At 40.5% G+C, this 26262-nt stretch overlaps 4 protein-coding genes across 4 annotated transcripts; 3 read left to right on the top strand and 1 right to left on the bottom strand.

The window, feature by feature from the left end:
* Positions 1-597: 597 nt before the first annotated feature.
* GCK72_000204 (uncharacterized protein) lies at positions 598-4434 on the top strand (the record flags this gene model as incomplete). Its single annotated transcript, XM_003092225.2, has 8 exons — positions 598-740; positions 1104-1255; positions 1310-1413; positions 1659-1814; positions 1863-1994; positions 2556-3074; positions 4137-4301; positions 4360-4434. The coding sequence occupies 8 exons, from the start codon at positions 598-600 to the stop codon at positions 4432-4434; spliced, it is 1446 nt and encodes a 481-aa protein (XP_003092273.2).
* Positions 4435-4723: 289 nt separating this feature from the next.
* GCK72_000205 (uncharacterized protein) lies at positions 4724-9652 on the top strand (the record flags this gene model as incomplete). The annotated part of the gene is made up of 8 exons (XM_003092227.2): positions 4724-4733; positions 5396-5611; positions 5839-6144; positions 6710-7213; positions 7649-7819; positions 8141-8320; positions 8991-9144; positions 9571-9652. 8 exons carry the CDS (start codon positions 4724-4726, stop codon positions 9650-9652), a joined length of 1623 nt encoding a protein of 540 aa, XP_003092275.2.
* A 292-nt stretch (positions 9653-9944) lies between these two features.
* GCK72_000206 (uncharacterized protein) lies at positions 9945-15052 on the top strand (the record flags this gene model as incomplete). The annotated part of the gene is made up of 6 exons (XM_053722338.1): positions 9945-10062; positions 11176-11335; positions 11499-11716; positions 12363-12505; positions 13290-13438; positions 14584-15052. 6 exons carry the CDS (start codon positions 9945-9947, stop codon positions 15050-15052), a joined length of 1257 nt encoding a protein of 418 aa, XP_053590983.1.
* Positions 15053-16838: 1786 nt separating this feature from the next.
* On the bottom strand, positions 16839-19309 carry GCK72_000207 (uncharacterized protein; the record flags this gene model as incomplete). The annotated part of the gene is made up of 5 exons (XM_003092228.2): positions 16839-16952; positions 17005-17146; positions 17394-17719; positions 18227-18699; positions 19180-19309. 5 exons carry the CDS (start codon positions 19307-19309, stop codon positions 16839-16841), a joined length of 1185 nt encoding a protein of 394 aa, XP_003092276.2.
* Positions 19310-26262: the final 6953 nt, after the last annotated feature.

The following is a 26262-nucleotide window of genomic DNA, read 5'->3' on the forward strand; positions in this document are numbered from 1 at the left end:
TACTTTATATCTGTTTTAATTGAATTCTTTCACCCACACATTTCCTGTCTGGCTCCGCCTCTGCCCAGTGTAAAAGCACTGGCGAGAGCATGAAAACTTGAAAGTTTTTTCGCACTTTAGTAGGTCGTTTTCCGTAAAAAGCAGTGAGAGCATCCGTAAAATATTTCATGGCCTAATTTTTCCCAGTTTTGGGTTTCTAGGCCACCTATTTCTGTAGCGTAAGAACCTAGTTTAAAGCTGTCTCTTTGCAATTTTGAAATTTTGCACTTTAAGCTCGAAACCAGTTTTTTGGTCGAAAACCACGACAGTACGTCAAAATTTTTTGGTGGCCTAGTTTACCAGATTTTGGGTTTCTAGGCCAGCAAGACGTAATAAATGTTAAACAGTGTTGAAAATTGAATTCGACTTTTTTCGGGCATTGACAATGACAAAAATACCCAGTGGCCTAGTTTTTGAGATTTTGGATTTCTAGGCCAGGAGACTAATTTTGGGCCACCAGACTCATTTTTCAACTTTCCCATCGTTTTTCGTTTTTTTCAAAGATATGACCTCCCACGATTCCCTAAAATCGATTATTTTTAAAGGAATTTTTTCCAGATGCGGAATCCCAAAGACGAGGAAGTTCCCCTCCGGGAGCGAGGGGACAATGACGAGATCACGTTGGAATTCTGCAATCAGAGGTCTAGAATCAGAAGGAACAAAGCGGAAGACTCGACGACGTTCATGTTTAATTATTTGAGGTAATTTATTTGAAAATTTGAAAAATAATTTTGAAAAATCGAGTTTTTTGTGAGTAAACGCGCTCTAGTAACATTCCAAAAAAACGTAAAAAGATGCAAAAAAGTTTTTGACTAGTGGGGGGTCGAACCCTGGTAGCGAGATTGGTGGTGACCGCTTTAGTCCACTAGGCTATCAGCGCGCGCTAGGGCGCGTCAGTGGCCGCTTTTATCACCACCCTCCGCACCTTCTCCCTCACTGGTTGATGTGGCGCAAGCGGTTACACTTTTGGCCGCCACACAACCTACCAGGGTTCGACTCCCTGACTCCTAAAAACTTTGTTTCTTTTTTTGCTTCCTGAAAAATGCAAATGCGCTCTATTGCAGAGACCCAGAAGAAGGCGAAACGCTCAATTGGCGGGAACTTCGAAAGCTGAAAGCTGGCAAGAAATGGGGTGTAATCCGTCACCCGTATATTCTCAACTATATAAATCAGAAGCTAATCGACTGCGCCCTATTCTATAGCTTGCATATCCTGGGTGAGTTTTCTATTTTTGTAGTTTGTAGTCTGGGGAAATTTTTTAAATTTGCAGCATTCCTGGTATTCTTTCTGCTGTTGGCGTGGCATGTGTTCTCAAGAAATATGTTCAAGGATTTCTTGATTAGTATCTTTACTGGAGTGTTTTTCATGTTCTTGGTAAGGTTTTGAGGAAAAAAAACGTTAAGAAAGTTTTTAAGGAAAAAATAACGTTAAGAAAAGTTTCTAAGGGAAAAAACGTTAGAAAACGTTTTCTAAGGAAAAAAATTAAGAATCGTTTTTGACGAAAAAAAAAAACGTTAAGAAAATTTTTAAGGAAAAAAAAACGTTAAGAAAGTTTTTAAGGAAAAAAACGCTAAACGAAAAAACTTAAGACATTTTTTTTCAATTTTTTTTTCTTAAAGGTCCTCAAAGGAACCATCAAAGCACGTGTCACCAAAAATATCTCGACCTGGTTCATAATCGCTTTCTGCTTCAACCTGTTCACTTACGCCGCCACAATGGCCTACGTCTGGTTTCCCACGGTGTTCTCCTATGATGATTTTCACATGGAGGTTAAGGTAAAGTCCAAAACTTAAATTAAGCATTTTTTGAGCCTAAAACTTCAGAAAATCGTGACCTGGTTCTTGCCAATCATCGCTATCATCTCCGCGTGGGCCAACTTGTTGTATATCATGAGAAAGTCACCGTTTGGAATTTATATCTTCATGATGACACGGATTTTGAGAAGTTTCGCACATGTAGGTATCTTTTTCGAACTCAGCTCGCCGAGACGCTTCAAATGATACCCATATCGCCCCGGACGGGTCCCACCACGAAAAGTTCCAAAGTAGCTACCGTAATCTCGTGTTGAGACCCGGAAAACTCAGATTTTGGGCAATATGGAGCTCATTTCAAAGGTCTCGGGGAGCTGAAAACGAGTGTAATGCTGGAAATTCGAAAAAAAAATTCCAGTCAAAACATTTTTTCAGAAAATTTTTATTAAACCAAAAATCGACATTTTTGTGCGCAGGTGTCATCCAAATGAGCTTGGGGTCCTGATAAAAACATGCAAAAAAAATTTGGACTAGTGGGGGGTCGAACCCTGGTAGTGAGATTGGTGGTGAGCGCTTTAGTCCACTAGCATATAAGGGCGCGCTAGCGCGCGTCAGTCGCCGCTTTTATCACCGCCCTCGGCTCCCCTTTCCTCTATGTCACCTGTGGTGCAGTAGGATTCGCTTTTGGTCGCCACTCAACCTACCAGAGTTCGATTCGCCGACCCCTCCAAACTTTTTTTGCATTTTGGAAAATTAGATTTTCAGATAGCCACTATCTGGATCCCAACCCTTATCGCATTTTCCTTCGCATTCCTTCTCATAATGAGGGATACAGGAGTGAAACCTTGGCCACTTATCGACCAACAAGCCGCCAACATGACAATGGTCCAAACTATGCTAGTAATCCTCCAGGCGGTCACTAAGACCTCAACAATGATGATTGGAGAAGTGGATGCGAATGACATCCTGGATACCAACCAATGGATCCCATCGATTCTTGTATTGGTATTCGAAATTATTACAGTAATCCTTTTGATGAATCTGATGGTGTCGCTCGCAGTGGGCGATGTCACTTATCTGAAAAACACGGCGCAGGATAAGATATTGAAGATCAAAGTGAACTTTGTGATTGAGGCTCTTCAGCTCAGCGAGCAATTCCAAAATAATTTGTTCCGACTTCACACTAATTTGACGCCAAATGTGTTGGTTATTATGGATGATGGGTCGTATATTTCGACGTTCGATGAATTCCCTAGAGTGGCGCCGGTTGCTGTGTCAGATGAGGTAGGTCGGCGGGGATTTAAAGGTTTTAGGGTAACATTTTTGAAATTTCCATCAAAAATAGTCAGAAATTCTTTGTACATTCGACTTTCATTCAAATATTATCACGGCACGCTTCTTACAACCGCGCTCTACCGAAACCGGAGGAAATAGTGTGTGAAATTGAGAGACTCAGAGAAAAAGAGACATTTTTCAATGGCATTTCGGTGGAGCGCAGTTGTAAGCAATGTGCCGAGCTAATAGTCAAATATGCGACTTAAAAAAAAATTTTGCACTGAAACCCAAAAAAAAATAAAATTGTCTGAAAATTACAAAAAATGTGCTTAAAACTAATGAAAAACGGATGTTCTGTTCATTTTTGTTAATTTTTAGGAGTTTTTGATTTTTCGCGCCTAGTAACTGTGGAATATTTTTTTAAAAAGTTTTTTTGTGCTTTTCGAGTCAAAAATTACAAAAATTGCATAAAATTTACCGGAAATCGATGTTCGGATGCACCATTTTACGGCTTACGCCGTTTTAAAAGATATTTTTCGTATTTTTTGTGTTAATCCTTAAAACGACAAAAGTTCCATTTTTAAATAGATTTTACACTAAAAAACGCAAAACTATTAGTAAAAAATAACTAAAACTCTCAAAAACTGGGGGTCAACGCATTTCCGATGCACCATTTTTCGGTATTTGTCATTTGAGATGATTTTTGTGCGATTTACAATTTTCGTTAAATTCCTATTCCAGAAAAACGCGAAAAAATTATTTGAGAATCGATGAAAATCAACAAAACAAAAATAGAAAAAAAAAACTTTTAAAAACTTTAAAAACTTTTTTTCACTAAAATTGCCATAACTTGTCTGTTGCCCAAATTTTATGAAAATAATATTTTTGGAATCAGCGTGTCAAGACGCTTCGAAAGAGTATAATCATGGCTAGTTTTGATTTTTTGGGTCCCGACGCGAAAACTACAGTAACCCGTTAAAAGAGCGCGTAGACACGACCGTTGCCATCACCTCGCAGACGCGCCCAAGGCGCCCCGGACTTCCAAAACTTAACCAAAATCCGAGTTTTCAGGCCTTCAAAATCAGTTTTATGGAATCCGGAATGCGTCTTCGTATCAAGACGACGTCTGGAAAAGTGAAGACAGCTACAGTAAGCCGTTGCGATATCGAATGCATCGAGTCGACTGAATCCGGCATTCCAGTCATTATGAGCACACCTGACTCGAGGGTTTATGAGGTAAAAAATTATTTTGGAATATGGGAAAAAAAATTTGACCTACATAACTTTTTTTTAGAATGAGGACACATACTGGACCGGATTCGCCAAATGGTTGATTGGACTTGATTGGGCTGGATACTTGGATATTTGATCTAATTAAAAAATCGATAATTCTCTTAATTGCCGCTTCACGCGATCTCACGTTGCTCATTCACTTTGTATTAATTTTTTTATATCGCACAAAAATTTTTTTGAAAAATTTTAAATGAATTTTTCACCGTGAACCTTTTGAAATTAGACTAAGAATTTTTTTCGATTTGACCTCTGGGGATGTGGCAGTTCTATGAAAAGTGTGGAAAAGTTGAGTATTACGATTTCAGTAAAAAATCGATACGCGCCGCGAAGACGAAGAACGACAAAGCCCTTCAGAATCTCCATAAATGGCAGCAGGTTAGTGAGGTGGACATCCGGACAGACATCTGGACAGACAGGGGGACATTTGCAAAAAAGAAAAAAGACATTTGGTGGTAGGAGGAGTCGAACCCAGGTAGTCTTGTGTGGTGGTGGGCAAAAGCGTAACCGACTGCGCCACAGGTGACACAGAGGAAAGGGAGCCGATGGTGGTGATAAAAGCGGCGCCGCCACCTCTTGCTTTCGGCGCTGATAGCCTAGTGGACTAGAGCGCTCACCACCAATCTCACTACCAGGGTTCGGTCCCCACTGCTCCAAATGTTTTTTTTTGCATCTTTTTATGAAGACCCCAAACTCATGGGAATGTCACTTGGTCACAAAAGTTTGAATTTTGGCCGGAGGTACAGTATCGCGCGCGCTTCCAAAAAAAATGCCACATCTTGCTCATTTTTGGGCCAATTTTCAAATTATTCCAGAATTTCAGTGAAGCACAATTGCAGCATCCTAAATTTCAAACTTGTTGTGCTCAAAATCTCAAAAAATCGCGTTTTTTTTGAAAATTTCGGTAGAGCGCATTTGCAATAATCTCAAATTTGAACTGTCTAGGTTCGAATTTCTGCAATTTTCATAATTTTTTTCAGCAATTTCCCATTTTTACACCAAAAAAGACCAAAATTTTTAAAAATTTCTCCAATTTTCAGAATATTTCTCAAGCCTTCAATACATTTGGCTAAATATCGTTTTCTTCGTCTTCTCGCTATTCCTATTCGCAGTTTGTCTGTACGCGTGTCTGTTCGTCCGATGGGTGTATAAGCGACGACTTCGTCAGAAGACCGACGAGATGATCGACGCCTACAAGGAGGAGGAGTTTCGGCGGAAGGAGACGGAGCTCAATTTGAAGAGACAGGAGTTGGAATGTGAGTTTTTTGCTTTTTTACGACGCGTCGCGGTTCCAGCCGCGACGCGTCGTAAAAATCGACCGTGCGTCGCGGTTTGATCGTGCGTCGCGGATCTACCATGCGCTGCGGTTCGATCGTGCGTCGCGGCTCGACCATGCGTAGCGGTTCGACCGTGGGGCGCGGTTCGACCATGGGGCGCGGTTCGACCATGCGTCACGGTCTCCACACATTTTACCAATTTCCAGACCCCGAAATAAAGCGGAAAAGCTCCTCAAAACCGCGAAAAATCCACATCGTCACCACGCCATGCGGCGGCAACCACGTCATCCAAAATAACGAAGTCATCGTCCGCCAAGTCAACGAGAATCCCATTGAGGAAGTTCCCCCACCACCACCACCACCACTACAACATCCACCCCGAAAAGAGGACCCCCAGATGGCGTATCTCCCGCCCCAACAGATTCAACACCTCCAACAACAACAGCAATACGGAGGACCGCAATATGTGTTGGTGCCGGTGGAAATGATGAGAAAGAAGCAGAAGAAGAGAGGTGAGTAAATGGTGAAAAATTTCAGACGAAAATTGTGCATTTTTCGCATAAAAACCTTTTAAAAAATAGGGTTTTAAACATTTTAAAGCAAATAAAATTTAATAAACTTGACATGACCATATTTTTTATCAAATTCTATATCTACCCTGAAAATTTCATCAAGATTGGTCAAAATTGGGGTGAGTTATAAGAAAAACAAAAAAGTCGGACCACTCAATGGGAATCGAACCCCTGACCCTCAGATCCATAGTCGTCTACCTTAACCACTCGGCTACGAGGGTAATGAGTCGGCGGAGAGAAGGTGGCGGTGATAAGAAGAAGGCGGCGGCGTTCTCCGCCGCACCTTGCGGCCGAGTGGTTAAGGTAGACGACTATGGATCTGAGGGTCCCGGGATCGATTCCCATTGAGTACTCTGCATTTTTTGTATTTGCTATAACTCACCCCGATTTTGACCAATCTTGATGAAATTTTCAGGGTAGATGTAGAATTTGATAAGGAACATGGTCATGTTAAATTTGTATCACAATTTGTTGGAAAATGTATTAAAACATTGATTTTTTCCAGGCCGCCGCTCGTCTAGCTCATCTTCAACCTCCATCAGCCCGCCTGTTTCCCGTCGAATCGACAAAAGTGTGGCGTGCCAAACGTCGCCTCCTCGTCGTCTATCCCACGAGCCGATGGAGTTGAAGGAGAAGAATTCCGAGGATTGGCTGACCGGATTCGATGAGAAAGATGGCGAGAGAATTGATGTGGATGAGGAGGAGGAGGAGAAGGATGTGGAGGAAATGGGAAGTGAGAAGTACATGAGAAGAAAGAGAGAAATCGAGGAGAAGCAGGCGTATGATCAACAATATGCATCTGAAGAGACACGCGTATCGATTGAAGATGACGCTCCGCCAGAGACACCGGCAGATGCTCCGGTCCCGACTCCGAACTCTCCGACTACTTCTCATTCGACGACTCCGAAAACTCCGGAGGCAACATCTTCTGACAAGAAACCATCACCACCTGGAAAAAGTTACGTCGCTAGTCAATACTTTGGACTACCTGGGGAGCAGGCTCCGAATAGTGAGTTATCCGGTGCCGAACAATCTTAAACTTGAGTTAGCCAGGTAGACCAAACCTAGATCTCCATTTTTGTAGTTGACAACTTTTTGGTAGCTATTGACGCTTTTGAGATATGCGCCTTTAAAGGTTCTAGACGGATTACTGTAGTTTTCGCGTCGGGACCCAAAAACCCCAGAAAAGTCAAAACTAGTCATGATTATACTCTTTCGAAGCGTCTAGACACGCCGATTCCAAAACTTTTAACTTCAAAGAATTTGAGACAAAAACAAGCGAGTTATGATGATTTTAGTAAGAACTGGAAAAAAAGATTTTCGAAAAGTTTCGAAATTCTGTAACTTTTCAAGTATTGAGTATTTTTACTTGATTTTTGGCTTATTTTGTAGCTTACGTTTTGTTTTACTTTCAAAAAAAATAATTTCAACATTTTTTCTCCAGACGCCTCGAAGCCATCTGGATTCTCGAAGGATTCTACTGGATCTGGATCTGGCGTCGCTTCGTCTGTTCCACCGTCCAAGGGGTCGTCACCACCTGTATCTGGGAAGAAGACAAGTCCGGACAAGAGTTTTGTGGCCAGCCAGTACTTTGGACAACCTGGAGAACAGCTTAGTGAGTTATCGCGCGGGTTACTGTAGTTTTCGCGTCGGGACCCAAAAACCTCAAAAAATCAAAACTAGCCATGATTATACTCTTTCGAAGCGTCTTGTCGCGCTGATTCTGAAAATCTAGATTTCAAAAAATTTGGGCCACAAAAAAGCAAGTTATGAGGATTTTAATAAAAACTGAAAAAAAGATTTTCGAAAAGTTTCGAAAATCTGTAACTTTTTCAGTTTTTGGTATTTTAACTTGGTTTTTTATAGCTTATTTTGTAGCTGATTTTAGGTGTTTTCTATAAAAATATAAAAATAAATTGCTATTATACATTTCCAGATAACAACTCATCTGGAAAGTCGTCGTCGCCACCAGGAGAGAAGACTTCCGGATCTGACCTCGCCTCATCTATCCCACCGTCTAAAAGATCGTCTCCACCGGGTTCGGCAAAAAGAGTCAGTCCGAGAAAGGATGCCGTCGTCAGCGAATACTATGAACTACCCGGAGATTTGAGCGACTGTGAGTTATTGGCTAACTTTGAGAGGTGATTAAGTGATTAAAGAATTATTGATTTTTGAAATTTTTGTGATGATTTGGTAGGTCAAATATAGTTCTCCATTTTTGTAGTTCACAATTTTTTGATAGCTATTCACGCTTTTGAGATATGCTCGTTTTCTTCCCAAATGCACTGAGAATTTGTTTTTAAAGGAGCTGGTGACCTGAAGGCGTTTGGAGCATTTCAAAATAATTTTTCGATATAGAAAAAAAACCTGCGCTATAAATTGAGCTCAAAATTTCTCAAAAATACCAAAAACTCTAAAAGTTACAGATTTTCGAAACTTTTCGAAAATATTCACTAAAACCGTCGCAATTTTCTCATTTTTGGTTCAAATTGTTTGAAAATAAGAGTTTTGGAATCAGCGTGTCAAGACGCTTCGAAAGAGTATAATCATGGCTAGGTTTGAATTTTTGGGTCCCGACACGAAAACTACAGGAACCCGCGCGCCGCCAAACGCGCATAGCTCAAAAACGTGCAGAGCTATCAAAAAGTTGTCAACAGCAAAAATGGAGATCTAGTTTTGATCTACTTTTTGATCCATTACAGTAATTTTTTTGATCAGACTACCCCAGGCACTATGACAAAGCCTTAAAGTGATTAGCTAAAAATCGCCGAATTTTCCCTTTCCAGACCCCCAAAAACCACCGGGAAAAGTCTCACCACCCGCTTCCATTTTCCCATATTTCGTCGATCCAAAAGCTCCATCGACTAGTGTCTCCACAAGCAAGGCCTCCTCGAAATTGACAGATCCCGAGTTGGCACCAACTGATTCGTCGTGCGCTTTGTGAGTTTTGGTTTGAGTTTTATATTAACGTGTTCTTCAAGAATTGCTCTTTATACCCTGAAAATTTCAGCAAAAAATATGAATTTCTCGCCGAGTTATAAGAAAAACAAAAATGAGGTAACACTCAAGGGGTGTCGAACCCCGGAACCTCAGATCCGTGGCCGACTGTCTACCTTAACAACTCGGCCAGCGGGCGCCATTCCTTTATCACCACCTTGAGTCGACCGCCACTCCTTGACTCCTTTGGCCGAGTGGTTAAGGTAGACGACTATGAATCTGAGGGTCCGGGGATCGACTCCCCTTGAGCACTCCGACTTTTTTGTTTTTCTTATAACTCATCCCGATTTCGACCAATCTTGATGAAATTTTCAGGGTATTCTTAGCAATACATTTAAAATGCAAAAATTTACTCATTCTTGTTTCCAGGTACCGCCAAAAGAAGAAAAAGATGACAACGGATTCCGCAAAGGCCTACAAAGGGACACCGCCTGCAAAGACGCCCAAGTAGATTTTCACGTTTTTTTTTGGTCTCACCGCCTGTTTTATTGTATTCTTGTATTCCCACACCCCAATAAATCGTTCATTGTGTTTTTTTCACGTTTTATCTTATCCTCCCTAGCGGTGACCTCTCATGTGATGAGGTGAACATTTGCTCCTTTGATTTATGGGATGTCATCCCAACGAGAGATCAAACATTCCGTGGAGACGCAGAGAGAGATGGGGGAAGACGAGATAGAGATCCATCTCTCCCATCGGCTGGTCAGTTATATCTCATTTTGTACCAGGTTTTGGGGTCGGAGATGCGACTAGCTCTTCTCCGTCTTTTTTTCGTTTTTGTTTTTCTATTAGCTTCATGTGATGCGAGATGGTTCGGAAAGTTTGGAAGGCAACAGCCGAAAGGGCTTCCTGTTATTCTTGGTGAGTATTCTGGTAAAAGTGTAGTTTGTAGTCTTGGATCAACACATTTCTTGAAGAAACCCTGCGCCAAAAGTATAAAAACGTCAAAACCCGCGCGCACCTTCACGCCCACATATCGCGCCTTTAAAGTTTAGCAGCGCTTGATTACTGTGGTTTTCGCGTCGGGACCCAAAAAATCTATACAAGTCATGACTATACTTTTTCAAAGCGTCTTGACACGCTGATTCCAAAAATCTTATTTTCAAAGAATTTGGTGCAAATACAAGCGAGTTCTGACGATTTTATTAAAAACAAAATTTTTTTTCGAAAAGTTTCGAAAATCTGTAACTTTTTTAGTTTTTGGTGTTTTTGAGAAATTTTTTGTGCCGTTTGTAACTTAGGTAGTAAGCTACTTGGGAAAACGTTTTTCAAAACTGTGTCTGGTGCGCCTCTGGCGCGTTTTTAAGCGCCAAATTCCTGTTTCACCGTTTTAACTTCAAACGCTTATACCTGCTTAACTATCGGCGCTGACAAAAAACCGTAAACTACTAAAATGTGCAAAATTTTACGCTAAATATTTTTGCAGTATGAATTTTTTAATAACGCAAATCCTTGAAAAGATAAAGGAGTTTTAGCGAGAGATCAGGACATGTGAGCGGTCTTTAAAGGCGCATTTATGAAAAGTGGGCAGAAAATTGTCAACTAGAAAAATGAAATCGTTTTTTGAAGGTAGTACAAAACGTAAGGTTTAAGATAAACCAAAAATCAAGTCAAAATACTGAAAACTTGAAAATTTACACATTTTCGAAACTTTTCGAAAATTTTCTTTTTCACTAAAATCGTCATAACTCGCTTTTTTTTGCCCCAATTTTTTTGAAAATAAGATTTTTGGAATCAGCAAGTCAAGACACTTCGAAAAAGTATAATCATGGCTAGTTTTGATTTTTCCGGTCCCGACGCGAAAACTACAGAAGCGCATCTAGTAGGCTTAGTACGCCACCAAGCTTCAAAGGCGCATATCTCAAAAGCGTGAGAAGCTATCAAAAAGTTGTCAACCACAAAAATAAAGACCTTGTCTTGATCTACTTAACCATTACATAAAATTTTTGGCAACCTTAATTCTTTAATTTTCAGTGCCTGGAGACGGTGGGAGCCAGCTGGAGTCGAATCTAACCGGAAAACCAACAGTGGTGCATTACGTGTGCTCTAAGCAGACCGCCGACTATTTCGACCTTTGGCTCAACCTTCAACTCTTCACACCGCTGGTTATCGATTGTTGGGCGGATAATATGCAGTGAGTTTCATCTATGACTGGCGCATAATTACTGTAATTTTCGCGTCGGGACCCAAAAATTCGAACCTAGGCATGATTATACTCTTTCGAAGCGTCTTGACACGCTGATTCCAAAATTCGTGGTTTTAAAAGAATTGGGCCACAAGCAAGCGAGTTATTCCAGACTCGTCTTCAACTCGACCACTGGATTATCCGATAATATGCCTGGAGTCGATATACGGGTCGCTGGATTCGGTGCAACTGAAGGTGTCGAGTGGCTGGATAAGAGCAAGGCGTCCCAGGGAAGATACTTTTTTGATATTGTCGATTCGATGGTTTCTTGGGGATATAGACGGGGAAAGGATGTGGTTGGAGCGCCGTTCGATTGGAGACGATCGCCCAGTGAGTTTTTTTGTAGACATTGTTTTGTTGCTTGCGCCATTTTTATACCATTTTATAGAAAAAGTCTCGCTCTACATTTTTGTAGTTAACAACTTTTTGATAGCTATTCACCCCGTCGAGTTATGCGCCTTCAAAGATAGCATCCGTGAAGAAGCGCCAGTAAAAATTGGTCATTTTTAACATGTCCCATTGGTGTCACGTTATGTCCCAATAGTTTTAAATTTAGATGTTTCTTGTAGATCAATTCACGTCCTTCATTTTTGTTGTTGACAAGTTTTTGATAGCTCCGCCCACTTTTAAGATATGCGCCTTTAAAGTTTGGCGACGTACTAAGCCTACTTGACGGGTTACTGTAGTTTTCGCGTCGGGACCCAAAAAATCAAAACTAGTCATGATTATACTCTTTCGAAGCGTCTTGACACGCTGATTCCAAAAATCATATTTTCAAAGAATCTGGTGAAAAAACAAGCGAGTTATGAGAATTTTAGTGAAAAATGGCATTTTCAAAAAGTTTCGAAACTCTGTAACTTTTAGAGTTTTTGGTATTTTGGCTTGATTTTTGGCTCATTTTATAGCTTACGTTCTGTACTAGTCTCAAAATTAGTTTCAACTTTTCCTAGAGCCTTTCAAGTCTCAATAATTCCAGACGAACTCAACGAGTACCTCATTCAACTCAAGACCCTCATCGAGACCACTTATCGCTGGAATGACAACAGGAAGATCGTGTTGGTTGGGCATAGTATGGGCAACCCGTTGTCATTGTATTTTTTGAACAATTATGTGGATCAGGTAAATCTTTTGGGAAAAATGGAAAATAAGGGAGAAAAATTTGATCAAAAATTTTTTAAAGTTGAATTTTTCCAATTTTCAAACAGTAAAACCGCGATTTCAGGAAGTTTTTGCAAAAAATGAACGCGATTTTAGAAATCAACGTAATCAAAAGTGCCAATACAGAATTTTTAAGCCAAATTTTTGAAAATTTTTTTGACTCCGCCCACTTACGCATTTTTCAAATTTTTGTTATTTTCGAATTTTCAATCAGAAAATCTAGATTTCTAGAAGTTTCCATGAAAAACAATCACGATTTTTGGAATCAGCGTAATCAAAAATACCTATACTCAATTTTTAAGCAGAACTTTTGAAAAAAGAAAAAGAAAAAAAATTGACTCCGCCCACTTACGGATTTTTCAAATTTTTGTAATTTTCAAATTTTCAATCAAAAAATCTCGATTTCTAGAAGTTTTCATGGAAAACAATCACGATTTTTGGAATCAGCGTAATCAAAAATACCTATACTCAATTTTTAAGCAGAACTTTTGAAAAAAAAAATTCGACTCCGCCCACTTAAGATTTTTCAAATTTTTGTGATTTTCAAATTTTAAAAAGATAATATCTCGATTTCTAAAGTTTTCCATGTAAAATAAATATTATTTCTAAAATCAGCACAGTCAAAAATACCTATACACAAATTTTGAGAAAAATTTTTGAAATTTTTTTTGACTCCGCCTCCTTACGGTTTTTCCAAAACTTTCAAAGCTCCGCCCTTTCTTAAAACTGATTTCTCTTGTTTCAGGCCTGGAAGGACAAATATATCAATAGTTTCGTGAGCCTCGCCGCACCATGGGCGGGATCCATGCAAATCGTCAGACTATTCGCTTCTGGATACAATATGAACTATTATCGAGTGATTTTGCCGCCAAGCAAGTTGAGAGCTATGCAGAGGTAATTTTTTGAAATTTTTTGGGTTTGTTAGAAGCGTCGTGAGGAGAGGATTCTGAAAATCTAATTTTCAAAAAATTCGGAAAAAAAACAAGCGAGATATTACGATTTTAGTTAAAAAGTGAAAAAAAGGTTTTCGAAAATTTTCGAAAATCTGTAACTTTTCTAGTTTTCGGTTTTTTTGGGAGATTTTTTGTGTCGTATGTAATTAAGATAGTAAGCTACTTGGGAAACATAAAAAATTACATTAAATGTGACCGGCGCGCCTTTAAACTCGGGTTACTGTAGTTTTCGCGTCGGGACCCAAAAATTCGAACCTAGTCATGATTATACTTTTTCGAAGCGTCTTGACCAGCTGATTCCAAAAATCTAATTTTCAAAAAACTTGGGGTAAAAACAAGCGAGATATTACGATTTTAGTAAAAAGTGAAAAAAAAGATTTTCGAAAATTTTCGAAACGTTTCGGTAACTTTTTTAGTTTTTGGTATTTTAAAGAAATTTTTGGTGTTGTACATAGTTAAGGTAATGAGCTACTTGGAAAAAATAAAAAGCTGCACCTGGCGCGCCTTTGGTGCGTTTTTAACCTATTATTGGCGCCTGATTACTGTAGTTTTCGCGTCGAGACCCAAAAATTCGAACCTTGTCATGATTATACTCTTTTGAAGCGTCTTGACATGCTGATTCCAAAAATTTTATTTTCAAAAAACTTGGAGTAAACATAAGCGAGTTATAACGATTTTAGTGAAAAAGGAAATTTTCGAAAAGTTTCGAAAATCTGTAACTTTTTTAGTTTTTGGTATTTTTCAGAATGTTTTTCTGTCGTATGTAGATAAGGTACTAAGCTACTTGGAAAAATTAGAAAACTGTAACTGGCGTGCCTTTGGCGCTCAAAGTTCCTGCTTCCCCGTTATAACTTCAAACGCTCATACCTCCTTAACTATCGGTGCTAACAAAAAAACGTAAACTACTAAAATGTGCAAAATTTTACGCTAAATATTTTTGTTATATAAATTTCGCAAATCTTTGAGAAGATAAACAAGTTTTAGTGAGGAAAGAGTCAAGTTAGCTATCTTTAAAGGCGCATATTTCAAAAGCGTCAAGTGTGACTGGCGCGCCTTAGACGCTTCTTTAAGCCTTATAACTTTCAGATCCTTCACCTCATCAGCATTCCTGTTCCCATCACCGGTAGCATGGAAACCACACGAAATCCTGGCTACGACTGCAGAGAAGAACTATACCGTTCAAAATATCAAAGAATTTTTCCAAGACATTGACTACATGACCGGCTGGGAGCAATACCAACAGGCCGCCCGTCTCAACGGTAACATCTCGGCTCCAGGGGTCCCCGTCCATTGTATCTACGGGACTGGGGTGCCGACACCGGAGAAATTCGAATGGGCGCCGGGGTACTTTCCGGATTATCCACCGACTGAGTTCATGGGTGACGGCGATGGGACGGTGAATAAGAAGTCGGCGACGGTTTGCACGAATTGGATTGGGAATAATGGCGGGAAGAAGGTGACGGTTCATGAGGTATTTCAGGCGGATCATATGGCTATTCTCAAACATCCAAATGCTATTGAACTCGTGAGAAAAGCCATTTTTGAGGAGATTTGAACCATTTTATCGTTTTGATTTTTCAAAAAAATTTCAAAAATTGTAAGAAGTATTAAACATAATTTTTATGAATAAACACGTTTGGACATTTACTACTTTTACTATATTTTTTTAGACTTTTCAGAATTAGGACAGTCTTTAATCGTGGTGGGTACTGTAGCAGTTTTCGGGTCAAGTTTGAAAAAAAATTGACGTAGAAATGGATGAAAAAAGTTCCCCATCCATGAGAATTGTACAAAACAAAATTCTATATCTTTTGAGCCAGAAAACGCAAATTTTGGTCGAAAATTGACGTTTTTGCTACAAAAAGAACAGATTTTCAGAAAAAGGAGATTCATGAATTTACCGGGCTCTTTTTATGGTTTGAACAAAAATCAGTGTTCTCAGTTGAAAATCGCAAATCTCTGGGGCGACACCTGGTGGGTCCGGGGTTCGTTCTTTTTTTCTGGAGTCAAAACTTTATTTTTTTGCAACTCTAATTCTGGTAGTATTCAGTGCCTATGCGCCTTTAAAGTTCGCTGAGATATGCGCCTTTAAAGTTTGGCTGCGCGTGATTACTGTAGTTTTCGTGTCGGGACCCAAAAATTCAAAACTAGTCATGATTATACTCTTTCGAAGCGTCTTGACACGCTGATTCCAAAAATCTTATTTTCAAAGAATTCGGGGCAAAAACTAGTGAGTTATGACGATTGTAGTGAAAAATGATATTTTCGAAAAGTTTCAAAAATCTGTAACTTTTTGAATTTTTGGTATCTTTATGAATTTCTTGTGTCGTATGTAGTTAAGGTAGTAAAGTACTTGGGAAAAATAAAAATAAACTGTGACTGGAGCCCTTGGTGCGTTTTTAAAGCTGTTACTGGCGCGTGATTACTGTAGTTTTCGCGTCGGGACCCAAAAAATAAAAACTAGTCATGATTAAACTCTTTCAAAGCGTCTTGACACACTGATTCCAAAAATCTTATTTTCGAAAAATTTGGGGTAAAAATAAGCGAGTTATGAAGATTTCACTGGAAACCAGTAATAACTCGAAATACTGATTTTCCTGGAAACAACTGAAAATATTATGAACCCCGCCGACAATTTCAGACGACCAAAATTATCCATATGATAACTTAAAATGAAGCACATAACATTTTCTATCAGATGGTTGTTTTGGATTTTCGATTTAAGCTTTTTTTTAGGCCAAAAAAGTTAAAAACGTTAAAAAATTTTAAAAAACCATGCGCGGCACCTAATCAAAAGGTTCCAAGGGATGCGCCGCCGTTTTAATAGAAAGTGTCAATTAAGAAATCCGCAATTAAAATGTTTCGTTTCCAAGTACACATAATTAAAGGCTCTAATGGAGTAATTCAACTGTGAAATTATAAGAAACGCGGCTTCTTTTCTTTCAAGCAAACATTTCAAGGATGACGACCTAAGTGGTAATTAAGTGGTAATTAAGTTTGTAATTAAGATTTCAATTAGCTATTATTTTCATTTATCACACAAAAGATTCGGTGGGGAAAAGAGAATGGGATAGAGAGAGTTGAGAAGGTACAATTTCTGAATATTACTACTAGATAAGGGGCGGGACTTAGGTGATTAGCTGATTAGCAAAATAATTTAAAACCATTATATATGAATTACAGGAAATTAAAAAATTATGCGTCGGCAAAAATATGAAAAAAATTATGAAAAAATTATGGAGAGAAGGAAAATTATGAAAAAAAGAATCACAGGACCGTAGTGTTGTTGATTGTTAGAAAGGACGGTAGATCAAAAAAAAAATCAAATTATCGATTGATTCTTAAAACCGTGGGTGTCCAAATTGAGCGGCCGCCGCGTTCTCCTCAATCTTCTCCGCCTCAGTTTTTCGCTTCATTCCGACCATCGCTTTCGGGTTCATATTTCGTTGGCGGACCTGCAAAAAATGAAATGATATTGCATCTGCGCTCCATGGAGAAATGATCTACCTGCTCTTCCAACTGAGTAATCACCGCCACCGCGTTGTGCAAGATGCCAAGTTTCGTCTGATTCCGTTCGGTATTCTGGTTGTGTTGTGTGCACATTCGGCCGAGCTCTTTGAACGCCGAATTGATGTCACGCACGCGGACTCTGAAAAAAAGTAAAAATTAGTAAAAATTAAAAAAATCAAAAAGGTTTTTGCGGGGGGTAAAACTCGAACACTCGACCCCCCGGGTGACAGCCCACCCTTCTACCAGGTACGCCACACCGGCACCAAGAAGAGAGGAAGGTGGAGTTCATAGCCATTCGACCGCTTTTCAGAGTTCGCGCGCGCGTCGACAACGAGTCAACGGCGCCCCCGAGTCAAATTTTATGAGTTTTTCAGCCAAGTACATACCTCTCTCTAGCATTATTCTGCGACCGCCGATCCGTATCCTTCTCATCATTACTAACACTCTCGTTATCCGACAGTCTCGACGACGACGAGTGACGTGTGAGTGCTCCAGTCGACGGCGGTGCTCCTTGTTGTCGACGACGACTTCCAGCACGGGATCCCGTTTTCTCGTTCCGGCCACCACTGCCACCGACTCCAGACGATGAGCTCGAACCGGTTGGCATACCGGGCATGCCGGCGTAGAGGGACGAGTCAAAGTGAGGACTCATGCCCGCCGCCTGGAATTGGTGTCCGTAGTCGGCAAGGTTCGCGTCACTTCCGAGACCGGTCTGGAAACAAAAAATTTCGGTTAAAAATTTGTTAAAAATGCTTGAAAATGGGTCTAAATCGGTTTTCACAAGGAGTGGCTGGCGTGCCTTTGACGCGTTTTCTTGACGCCCGAGGTGGCGAAACACCTCACACACTTCTACTCCCTTGCACACCTTCTCTCGGTGTGCACTCGTGGCTCACTGGTCTCAGGCGCCGCGCGCTACACAATAGGTCAGTGGTTCGATTTTTTTCGGCGGCCAAACTTTTTTTTTTCTTTTTTTCTTTCATTTCCCGACGCTCTCAATGACCCCCACTCAATTGCGCAATCAAAAACTTTGTTCCGACTTCAATTATGCAACTTATCCATGCTTGTTTCCATGTTTACTGAAGGTCAACTAGTGCGGTCGGCGCGCATCTTCTTAAGGCGGCGTAGATCAAAAGGGTGGCGGATTATGCATGGAGGACAAAGCACTCGAGATTAACTTGGGGGTGGTAAAATAAAAACATAAAAAGCGCCCCACACTCACCGGCTGTCCAGACGGTGTCTGGTAGAACGAGAGGTCCGTCGTCGTGGGGTCGGCGCCGAATGGATAGGCGGTGGGGATGGAGATGTAGGATCCGGATGCCTTCGACTGGTCGTATGTCGGGTACGCTTGCCACTGTCCGTACATGGAGGACATGGCGTCAAGTGGGGCGACGACTGGCGGTTGAGTTGGTGCTGGTGCTGGAGCCACGAGCTCTCCGGAGGTGTTCGCCGAAGACGTCTGGACAGAAGCTTTTAGCTCCAACACGTCGGTGGTTGTAGTCGTCGATGGTGTGGTTGGAGATGAGGTGACAGATGTAGACGTGAGGGGTTTCGTGGCATCAGAAGTTTGGGGTGTTGGTGGGATGGTGGCGGTCGAGTCGGCTGGTGGTGGTTGAGCCGTGGGGAGGAAGACGGAGGCGTAGTCGACTTCGGAGGGGGGCATTGTTTGGTAGGCGTTGAGTTGGTATCCGTTAGCTGAATGTTTATGTTTTTTAAGTGGCTAAGTCTTAGTCCCTCGCCTCGATTGGGGAGGGGGATAAACTTGATTTCTGTAAACAATTTTGCCTAAAATCGCTTAAAATCGACTCTAGAAAGCACAGAACTCCTTTAAAAAGAATGCAAAAAAAGTTTGATCCCAAAAAGTTTCGAACCCTTGACCCTCAGATCGCTGGTCCACCTCCTTAACCACTCGGCCACAGGGGAGTGAAATCGGCGCCGAGAAGGTGGTGGTGATAAGGAGAGAGGCGGCGCCGCCTTTTGGCCGAGTGGTTAAGGTAGACTGAGGGTCCGGGGATCGACTCCCGTTGAGTACTCCCACTTTTTTGTATTTGCTATAACTCATTCCTATTCTGACAAATCTTGATGAAATTTTCAGGGTAGATAGAGAATTTGATAAGGAATATGGTCATGTCAAATTTGCTTCAAAATTTTTATGAAAAATGTGTAAAAACTCACGATTCCAATATTCCATAGCACTCGAATTATACGGATAATCGTAGCCGGAGGGTAGCATCAATTGTGATTGAGCCAGGGCAGCGGTTGCGACAGTCGACGTGGATGTTGGGTGGCTGTTCGGGTCCGCCATAGTTTCTGGAAATAATAAGTGGAATTGAGAAACTTCTAGAAAAGTGAAAAGTGATATACGCAAAATTTCCGAGGCAACGGAGAGTAAGGAGTAAGCGTGAGAAAGAGAGAGAGAGGTGCGACAGGTGAAAATGTGAAAATTGAGTTGGACAAAATATTATATAAAACGTGATTAGATTTCATTCCGCCCGTTATGCTCGTTTTGGGAGAAATTGAGAAAATCGATTCGGACACCCCCCGCCCGCGCGGGTAGATCATTATCATTACGTCACAATAAAATTGGGCGGTCTACGCGAGAGTTCCCTTGGATAATGAAGATGTTGCGGTGTCCTAGATCTTATCATATATCGTGTAGATCACAATCGACAGTAATAAAAACAATTTTTGGCGGTTTTAGGGTTATGACATACCGGAGGTCAAAATTTTTTCGAGAACAAAAAAAAATTTAAATCTAAAATTTCAAGACTTCCCTGGCGCACCTAAGACGCGTACATAAATAGAGCAATTAGACGTTGAGGGGGTTATGGGAAAAGGGCTCTGGGAAAGCAGGCCCGCCAAAAACGGACGGTTCAAATTTTGGAGGGGAAAAATGAAACATTCAGGGAAAAATCGAGTTTAGAAAAGGCAAAAATGAACGGGTGTGCGGAATGTTGTAAAAATTAAAAATTCAGAAAAAGCTCGACATTTTAAATTTTAAAGTTAAAAACTAAACGCTACTGTACCCTTTAAGCCAGCCGCTCATGGTTACGTGAAAATTTTTCGAAAAAAAACTTTGAAAACCGCCTCAAAACCCCCTAGAATCTCCAATTTTTGACTACAGTACCCCTAAGGTACATTACAGTACTCTAAGGTACAGTAACCCCAACCAAGCTACAGTACCCCATTATGCCAGCTTAAAAATTGAAAAAATTACGAAAAAAACTTCAAAATTTTAAGCGCCTCAAAAACCTTCCCTACTGTACCCTAAGTATAGCCTAAGGTACAGTAACCCTCTGATTTTAAGTTTTAAGGTTTTAAACCAAAAGCCTTACAAAAAACCGTCCAAACCAAAAAGGCATGAGATCCGTCCCCTTAGCGGCTATGTGGGTGGCTAAGAATGGTAAGGGGTGAATAGAGAGAGAGAGGCCGGTGGACCTCCTCCTCCGACGGACGCACACACACACACATATATACACGAAATAAATGCTAAACAGTGAGTGCGTCCGTCGTCCGTCGTCCCTCATTGTCCCGCCGAGACAGTACGCCCTCCAGAAGAGACGCAGACAACGGATCTCCCGTGGAGACACTGTATAAGGGAGACGCAGACAACAAGGTCACGCCCCCTCTATCCACCCAACAATCCACCCATTCTCCTTTTTTTGGGTGATGAGAGGAGGGGGGGAGGGGAGGATTGAATAGAATAGAAGAATAGAGGTCAGCTCTCTAGAGATCCCTAAGGGGGGGGGAGGGACCACCCGACTGCACATGGGCAGGTGGTCGGGGGCAAGAAAAAGTGAGTGACAAAAAAAAGTTGGTCGAAAAAACGCGGTTATGAGGGGAAATGAGTGTTCGAGCAGGTGGGGTGAGACTATGCAAAAAGTTCCCGCGCAAAAAAAACACAAAAATTTGAAAATCGTAGATCACACAATTTTTCAGTATTACGCGCCTCCTACCAAAATCGTCTAAAGGTCAAAATTGGTTTCCCGCGCCAAAAAACACTGGTAGATCATAAAATTTTTGATTTTACGCGCCTAGGAGGTCCCCCTTGCCACCTACACCTTAGCGATGGCCGAGTGGTCTAAAGCGCCGCGCCACACACGGAGTACCGGGGGTTCGAATCTTTACCCTCTTTTTTACGGGCGGAACCTTTTTTTCCTTTTTGTATCTTTTTTTCAGTCTTGTCGCGGGTATGTCCGGCACGATTTGAACCAAAATTTGATTTTTCTGAATAAATTTTTTTTTTTGAAAAAGTCTAGTGGCCCGATTTTTGAAACCCCTGGAGACCCCTTTGAAGACGGGCAGGTGAAAATGAGACTCACACCCATCCGACATAGACCATAGAGGTCTCTGTTACGTAATCAAAGGATTGTTGGCCATGGGATACTGTCGGACCCGCTTTATTGCCAGTCATTATGGTCCCGGTACACACAAAGCGGTGTCTTATGGACCTTCCTGGCTTATGGACCTTTCTGGCTTAATACAGGAAAAGAGATGGAGCAATTAAAAAGGGATTTGTAGGTTAAGCGTAGGTCAAAAGGCGGCAACATGAAATTTAAATTTTTGAGGCAGTCTATCCCTAAGGTACGTAATTTGAAAAGCTTTAATAAGGGGTTGTGAGTTACGCTGAGGCTTGAAAAAGCTTTTTGTACAATTCTCAAAGTTTAACTAAGACAAAGTCAAAGTAAGACTAGATCCCTAGGTCTGGTTAATTTATTTTTTTTCTGGAATACACCAAAACCTCATCACGATACTTCGACAGTTTTTCAACTTGTTACTTTTTAAAGAGATCAAATCCAAAACTGCATTTTTGCAGTTCACAATTTTTTGGTAGCTCCGCCCACTTTTGAGATATGTGCCTTTAAAGATAGAATCAGAGAAAAAGCGCCAGTAAAAATCGGTCAACTTTAACATGTTCCCTTGCTGCCACATTATGTCCCAAATGTCCCAAATTTATACTTTTTTTGTAAAACAAGTCTTGATCTACATTTTTGCAGTTGACAACTTTTTGATAGCTCCGCCCACTTTTGAGATATGCGCCTTTAAACATTGCCTGCTCCTTCTATGTGAACACTCAAAGAAGGCTATCTTCAAAGGCGCATATCTCAAAAGTGGGCGAAGCTATCAAAAAGTGGTCAACTACAAAAATATAGATCTAGACTTTCTCTATAACATACCAAAAATTTGGTAACTTGTCTCAAAAACTGGCAGCAAAACCACAAACTTAAAGTTGGTCAATTTTTGAAAAAATAAAAAATAAATTTTCAAGAAAACATTTTGGGACTACCTCAAAATTTTAAAGTTTTGAGATGATTTTTGAGGTTCTTTTCCTTAAAATACTTTGACGTGTCTAGAAAATTGAGGTTTCCTCAAAATCGTAAAATCGTAATAAATACCAAAAAGGCGAATGACTAGACAAAACAAGGCAAATTTTCTCAAAAAAATTTTTCACCTGCTAACTTTATACACCATGTCTAACCTAACAAGCCACACCACTTCAATCCACCACAAAAAAAACGAGCACAATCATTCCACATCATCAAATCCCTCCCCCACCCCCCTCACCAAAAAACCGGGTCACACAGATATTTGCTCTGCGTCTCTCTAGTCACCATACTATTTCTCTCTCCTAGTACCTCCCCCACCCTAAGAACCCCTTAAACAGGGCAATTGTCAGTACAATTGGTGTCGCAGCATGATGTGCGTGTGTGTGTTGTATCCTCATCGGAATTAGGCGATTAGCATAAGAGTTAGCCCCTGGTGATGATGAGGTGATGACAGGGCTACTTAGCACCCACGGGCGGCGCGAAAATTGGATTAAAATTGGATGAAAATTGACGAAATTCTACAAGATTTGGATCAAAAACTGATTATCTGGCGTGCCTTTGGCGCGATCTCACGACCCCCTCACGGTGGCGAAACCCCTCACACACTTCTACGCCCTCGCCACCTCCAGCTTGGTGTGCACTCATGGCGCACTGGTCTCAGGCGCTGCGCGCTACGCAAAAGGTCAGGGGTTCGATTTTGCGTGGGGACTGTTTCTCTTTTTTTCTTTTTTCTTTTCTTCAAAATTGCATAATTCGAGCGTCTAACACACTTACCACCCATTTATTTGCCCAAGGTCTCTCCCCTCCACGATTACCTGATACCGTACTTGACTTGATACGTAGTCAAATAAGCGGCACTCTAATTTCAAACCTAGAGAATTGTTGGGAGAAGAATTAAACCCAAAAAAAAATAGTCTTTACTTTTCCCGCCCCAAGGACAATGAACCGGTCGGGACAGATGGGGCGAATAGGACACCCCACGGTAGCCACCCCCGTGGATGATTTACGACGTGTTGCCATCCCCCCTCACCGCCAGCGAAAGCATTTTATACATATATATCCGAAAGTTTATGAGCCCTAGAATTTTCGATGATTCCCCCCTTCTTTTATTCTTCTTTTTTCTTTGGTTATCCCTCCAGTTTCCCGCCAGAAGAGTTTTATGACGGATTGGGTGTGATGGGGGATGGGAAAAGTCGTAAGCGAGGAGTTCTCTACAGAAAAGTTGCTCCGAAAGCTTAAAATGTGCAAGAATGGGGTAGAAAATGTTTTAAGCAAAAATTAGTTTTCCAAAAAAGTAAAAATTCCTTGATTTTGAAAGTTAGCCACAACTATCTCTTAGGTCCTATCAATTCAAAATTTTTATACTTTGTAGATCAAATCTCCATCTCCATTTTTGTAGTTGACACCTTTTATAGAGGACTCCAGGGTGATAAGGTAATTAACGTTCTACCGTGAAGCGAAAGTTACCTCTTACCGCCGCCCGTATCTCCAAAGGAAGCGCGCACACAAAAAAGTGGTCAACTACAAAAATAAAGATCTAGACTTGCTCTATAACATACTAAAAATTTGGTAACTTGTCTTGAAAACTGACACCGTACCACAAACTCAAAGTTGGTAGATTTTTGAAAAAATTCGAAAAAAAAATTTATGCAAAAATCTCAAAATTTTGAGAAATGGTGGTGCACATTCATCAAAAAAACTAAATTTTAGACATCGGTACAAACAGACACCCACACCTACTTCACACTCGGGTGCTAATCCCTCACGTCATCAGGATCTAGGCAAATAAAACGGGCCAAAAATTTAGTGACCGAAAAAACCAAAAAATTCGAAAAAAATAATCAAGAAAACTGTCTGAAAAAATGAGTTTTTCGGAGGCAAAAATCTTGAACTTGTATGGAAACTGATGGTCCAGTTTTTCAATACAAAATTAGAAAAAATTCAAGAAAAATCGAAAAATGACTACTTTTGTTACTTAGTTTTTGAAAATTTCACGAGAAGTTACAAAACTTTTCCGAACGGTTTTTTAAGCTTCCAACTTTTGACACCTACTTAATCCCTCCCCCACTTCCTAATGCCCCTAACCCAACAATTATGATTAAATTATATCGATGCCTGTATATTTACAGAAGCCTCCCCCCTCATCCCTCCTTCATACAAATACTAAGACATAATCGAGTAGTGGCATGATTGATGGAATGTCAACAAGTGACAGTAGTCCCCTTACAATTTGGAGGGAAAGTGACTAATGATGGGAAAATGTAGATTAGGTGCCAGTTTTGGTAAGGGTATCACTTAACTTTAAAACCCCGTTGCCGGTGAAATCGGGACTCCAATCAACAAAAAGTTATATCAGTTGCGTAGATCAAGTCTAGGCATTCATTTTTGTAGTTGAAAACTTTTTGATAGCTCCGGCCACTTTTGAGATATGCGCCTTTAAAGAAATGCTACCGTAGGAGCGTGCTCGCCGAGAGGGGGCGACGCAGAGATATATTTAAAGACGCATATCTCAAAAGCCTTAAAATCTATCAGAAATTTGTCAACTACAAAAATATAGCTCTTGGCTTTTTCTACAAGAAAAATAAAAATTTGGGACATAAAGTGACACCAAGGGGACATGTCAAAGATCACCAATTTTCACTGGCACTCCTTCTCATATGCTATATTTAAAGACGAATATCTCAAAAGTGGGCGGAGCAATCAAAAAGTTGTCAATTACAAAATTAAAGATCTAGATTTATTTTACAAAACTCACTTTAAATTCTAAAAATCCGTATAAAATTGAAGCCGTGACTCAATCTCAAAGTTGGCCAATTTTCAAGTTTGACAGTACCCCCAGGATCTGAATCACCGTAAAACAAAACGTTAGCCTTTCCTTACATGACCTTTATTCAATATTTCGTGTACGTGTGTCTGCGTGACGCAACCAATTCATGGGTAAGACAACGGGAAATTACGTAATCCCGCCTATAGAAATTTTTGGAGGATAAATGGAAAAAAGGAAAAAAAGGAACGGCGGAAGGATAAACAAAAGATCTAATTGTGAGAAGAAGGAGAACTTAAGTACAGTAAGGAAGGTGACCGCCATGTTAACTAAGCATGCTCGCTACTGTAGAACTTACGATGACGGTGATTACAGTAACCTAGTCACGAACTAGGGAAGGTCATAAAGTTAGTTTGGAGTTATGGAACGTGACCTGTATCATTGAAAAGCTGAGAAAGCGCTGATTCAAAATACATATTCAGTTTTTACACTCGATGCCTGGTATTCGAGAAAAAAGGGGTCAAAGTTTGGGAAATTACAGAATTATTAACTTTTTAAGCCTAAGGCTTGAGGCCTAAGGCTCCAAGTGCCTTAAAACGTAGTTTATATTAAGAACAAATTCAAGACCTTCAAAAGCATATTAATATCTTCAGATTTAGTTGAGTTTTCAGAGAGTTAGAAGGATTTGTATTGAAAAAATTAGACTTTTGAGCCTACGGTTGCACCAAAAACACAACTTCTGTGTCTACATGTCTGTCGGTGTGTCCGAATGTCTGAATGTTCAAAAATCCAAAATTTGGATATTAAACAATTGCCGGAGAGTTATTAAATACAAAGATTTGAAAATTGCACAAAATTTTCTCTTTTGATTTTGTTTTTCTCGAATACCAGGCCTCAAGGGCAAAAACAGAACCTATAATTGAAATCAGCGTGATTACAGCTTTCCAATGGCATATTCCCTAATAAGCTACAGTAGGACTATGTCAGCTACAGTATACCTGTTAAGATCCCAAAAAAATCCCCTGAAAGTGAGAAAATTTAGAAGAAGAGAAGTAGACGATGCGATGGAGTAGAGAGGGGAGAAGGCTCTTCCGATATTCGGACGGGGTGCGCAGCTGGACAAACTAAAGGGGGAAAGAGGGACTATTGGATATATATATTATGTTG

The sequence above is a fragment of the Caenorhabditis remanei genome, chromosome I (assembly GCF_010183535.1).
Source record: "Caenorhabditis remanei strain PX506 chromosome I, whole genome shotgun sequence".
In the NCBI taxonomy this organism is placed as follows: Eukaryota; Metazoa; Nematoda; class Chromadorea; order Rhabditida; family Rhabditidae; genus Caenorhabditis; species Caenorhabditis remanei.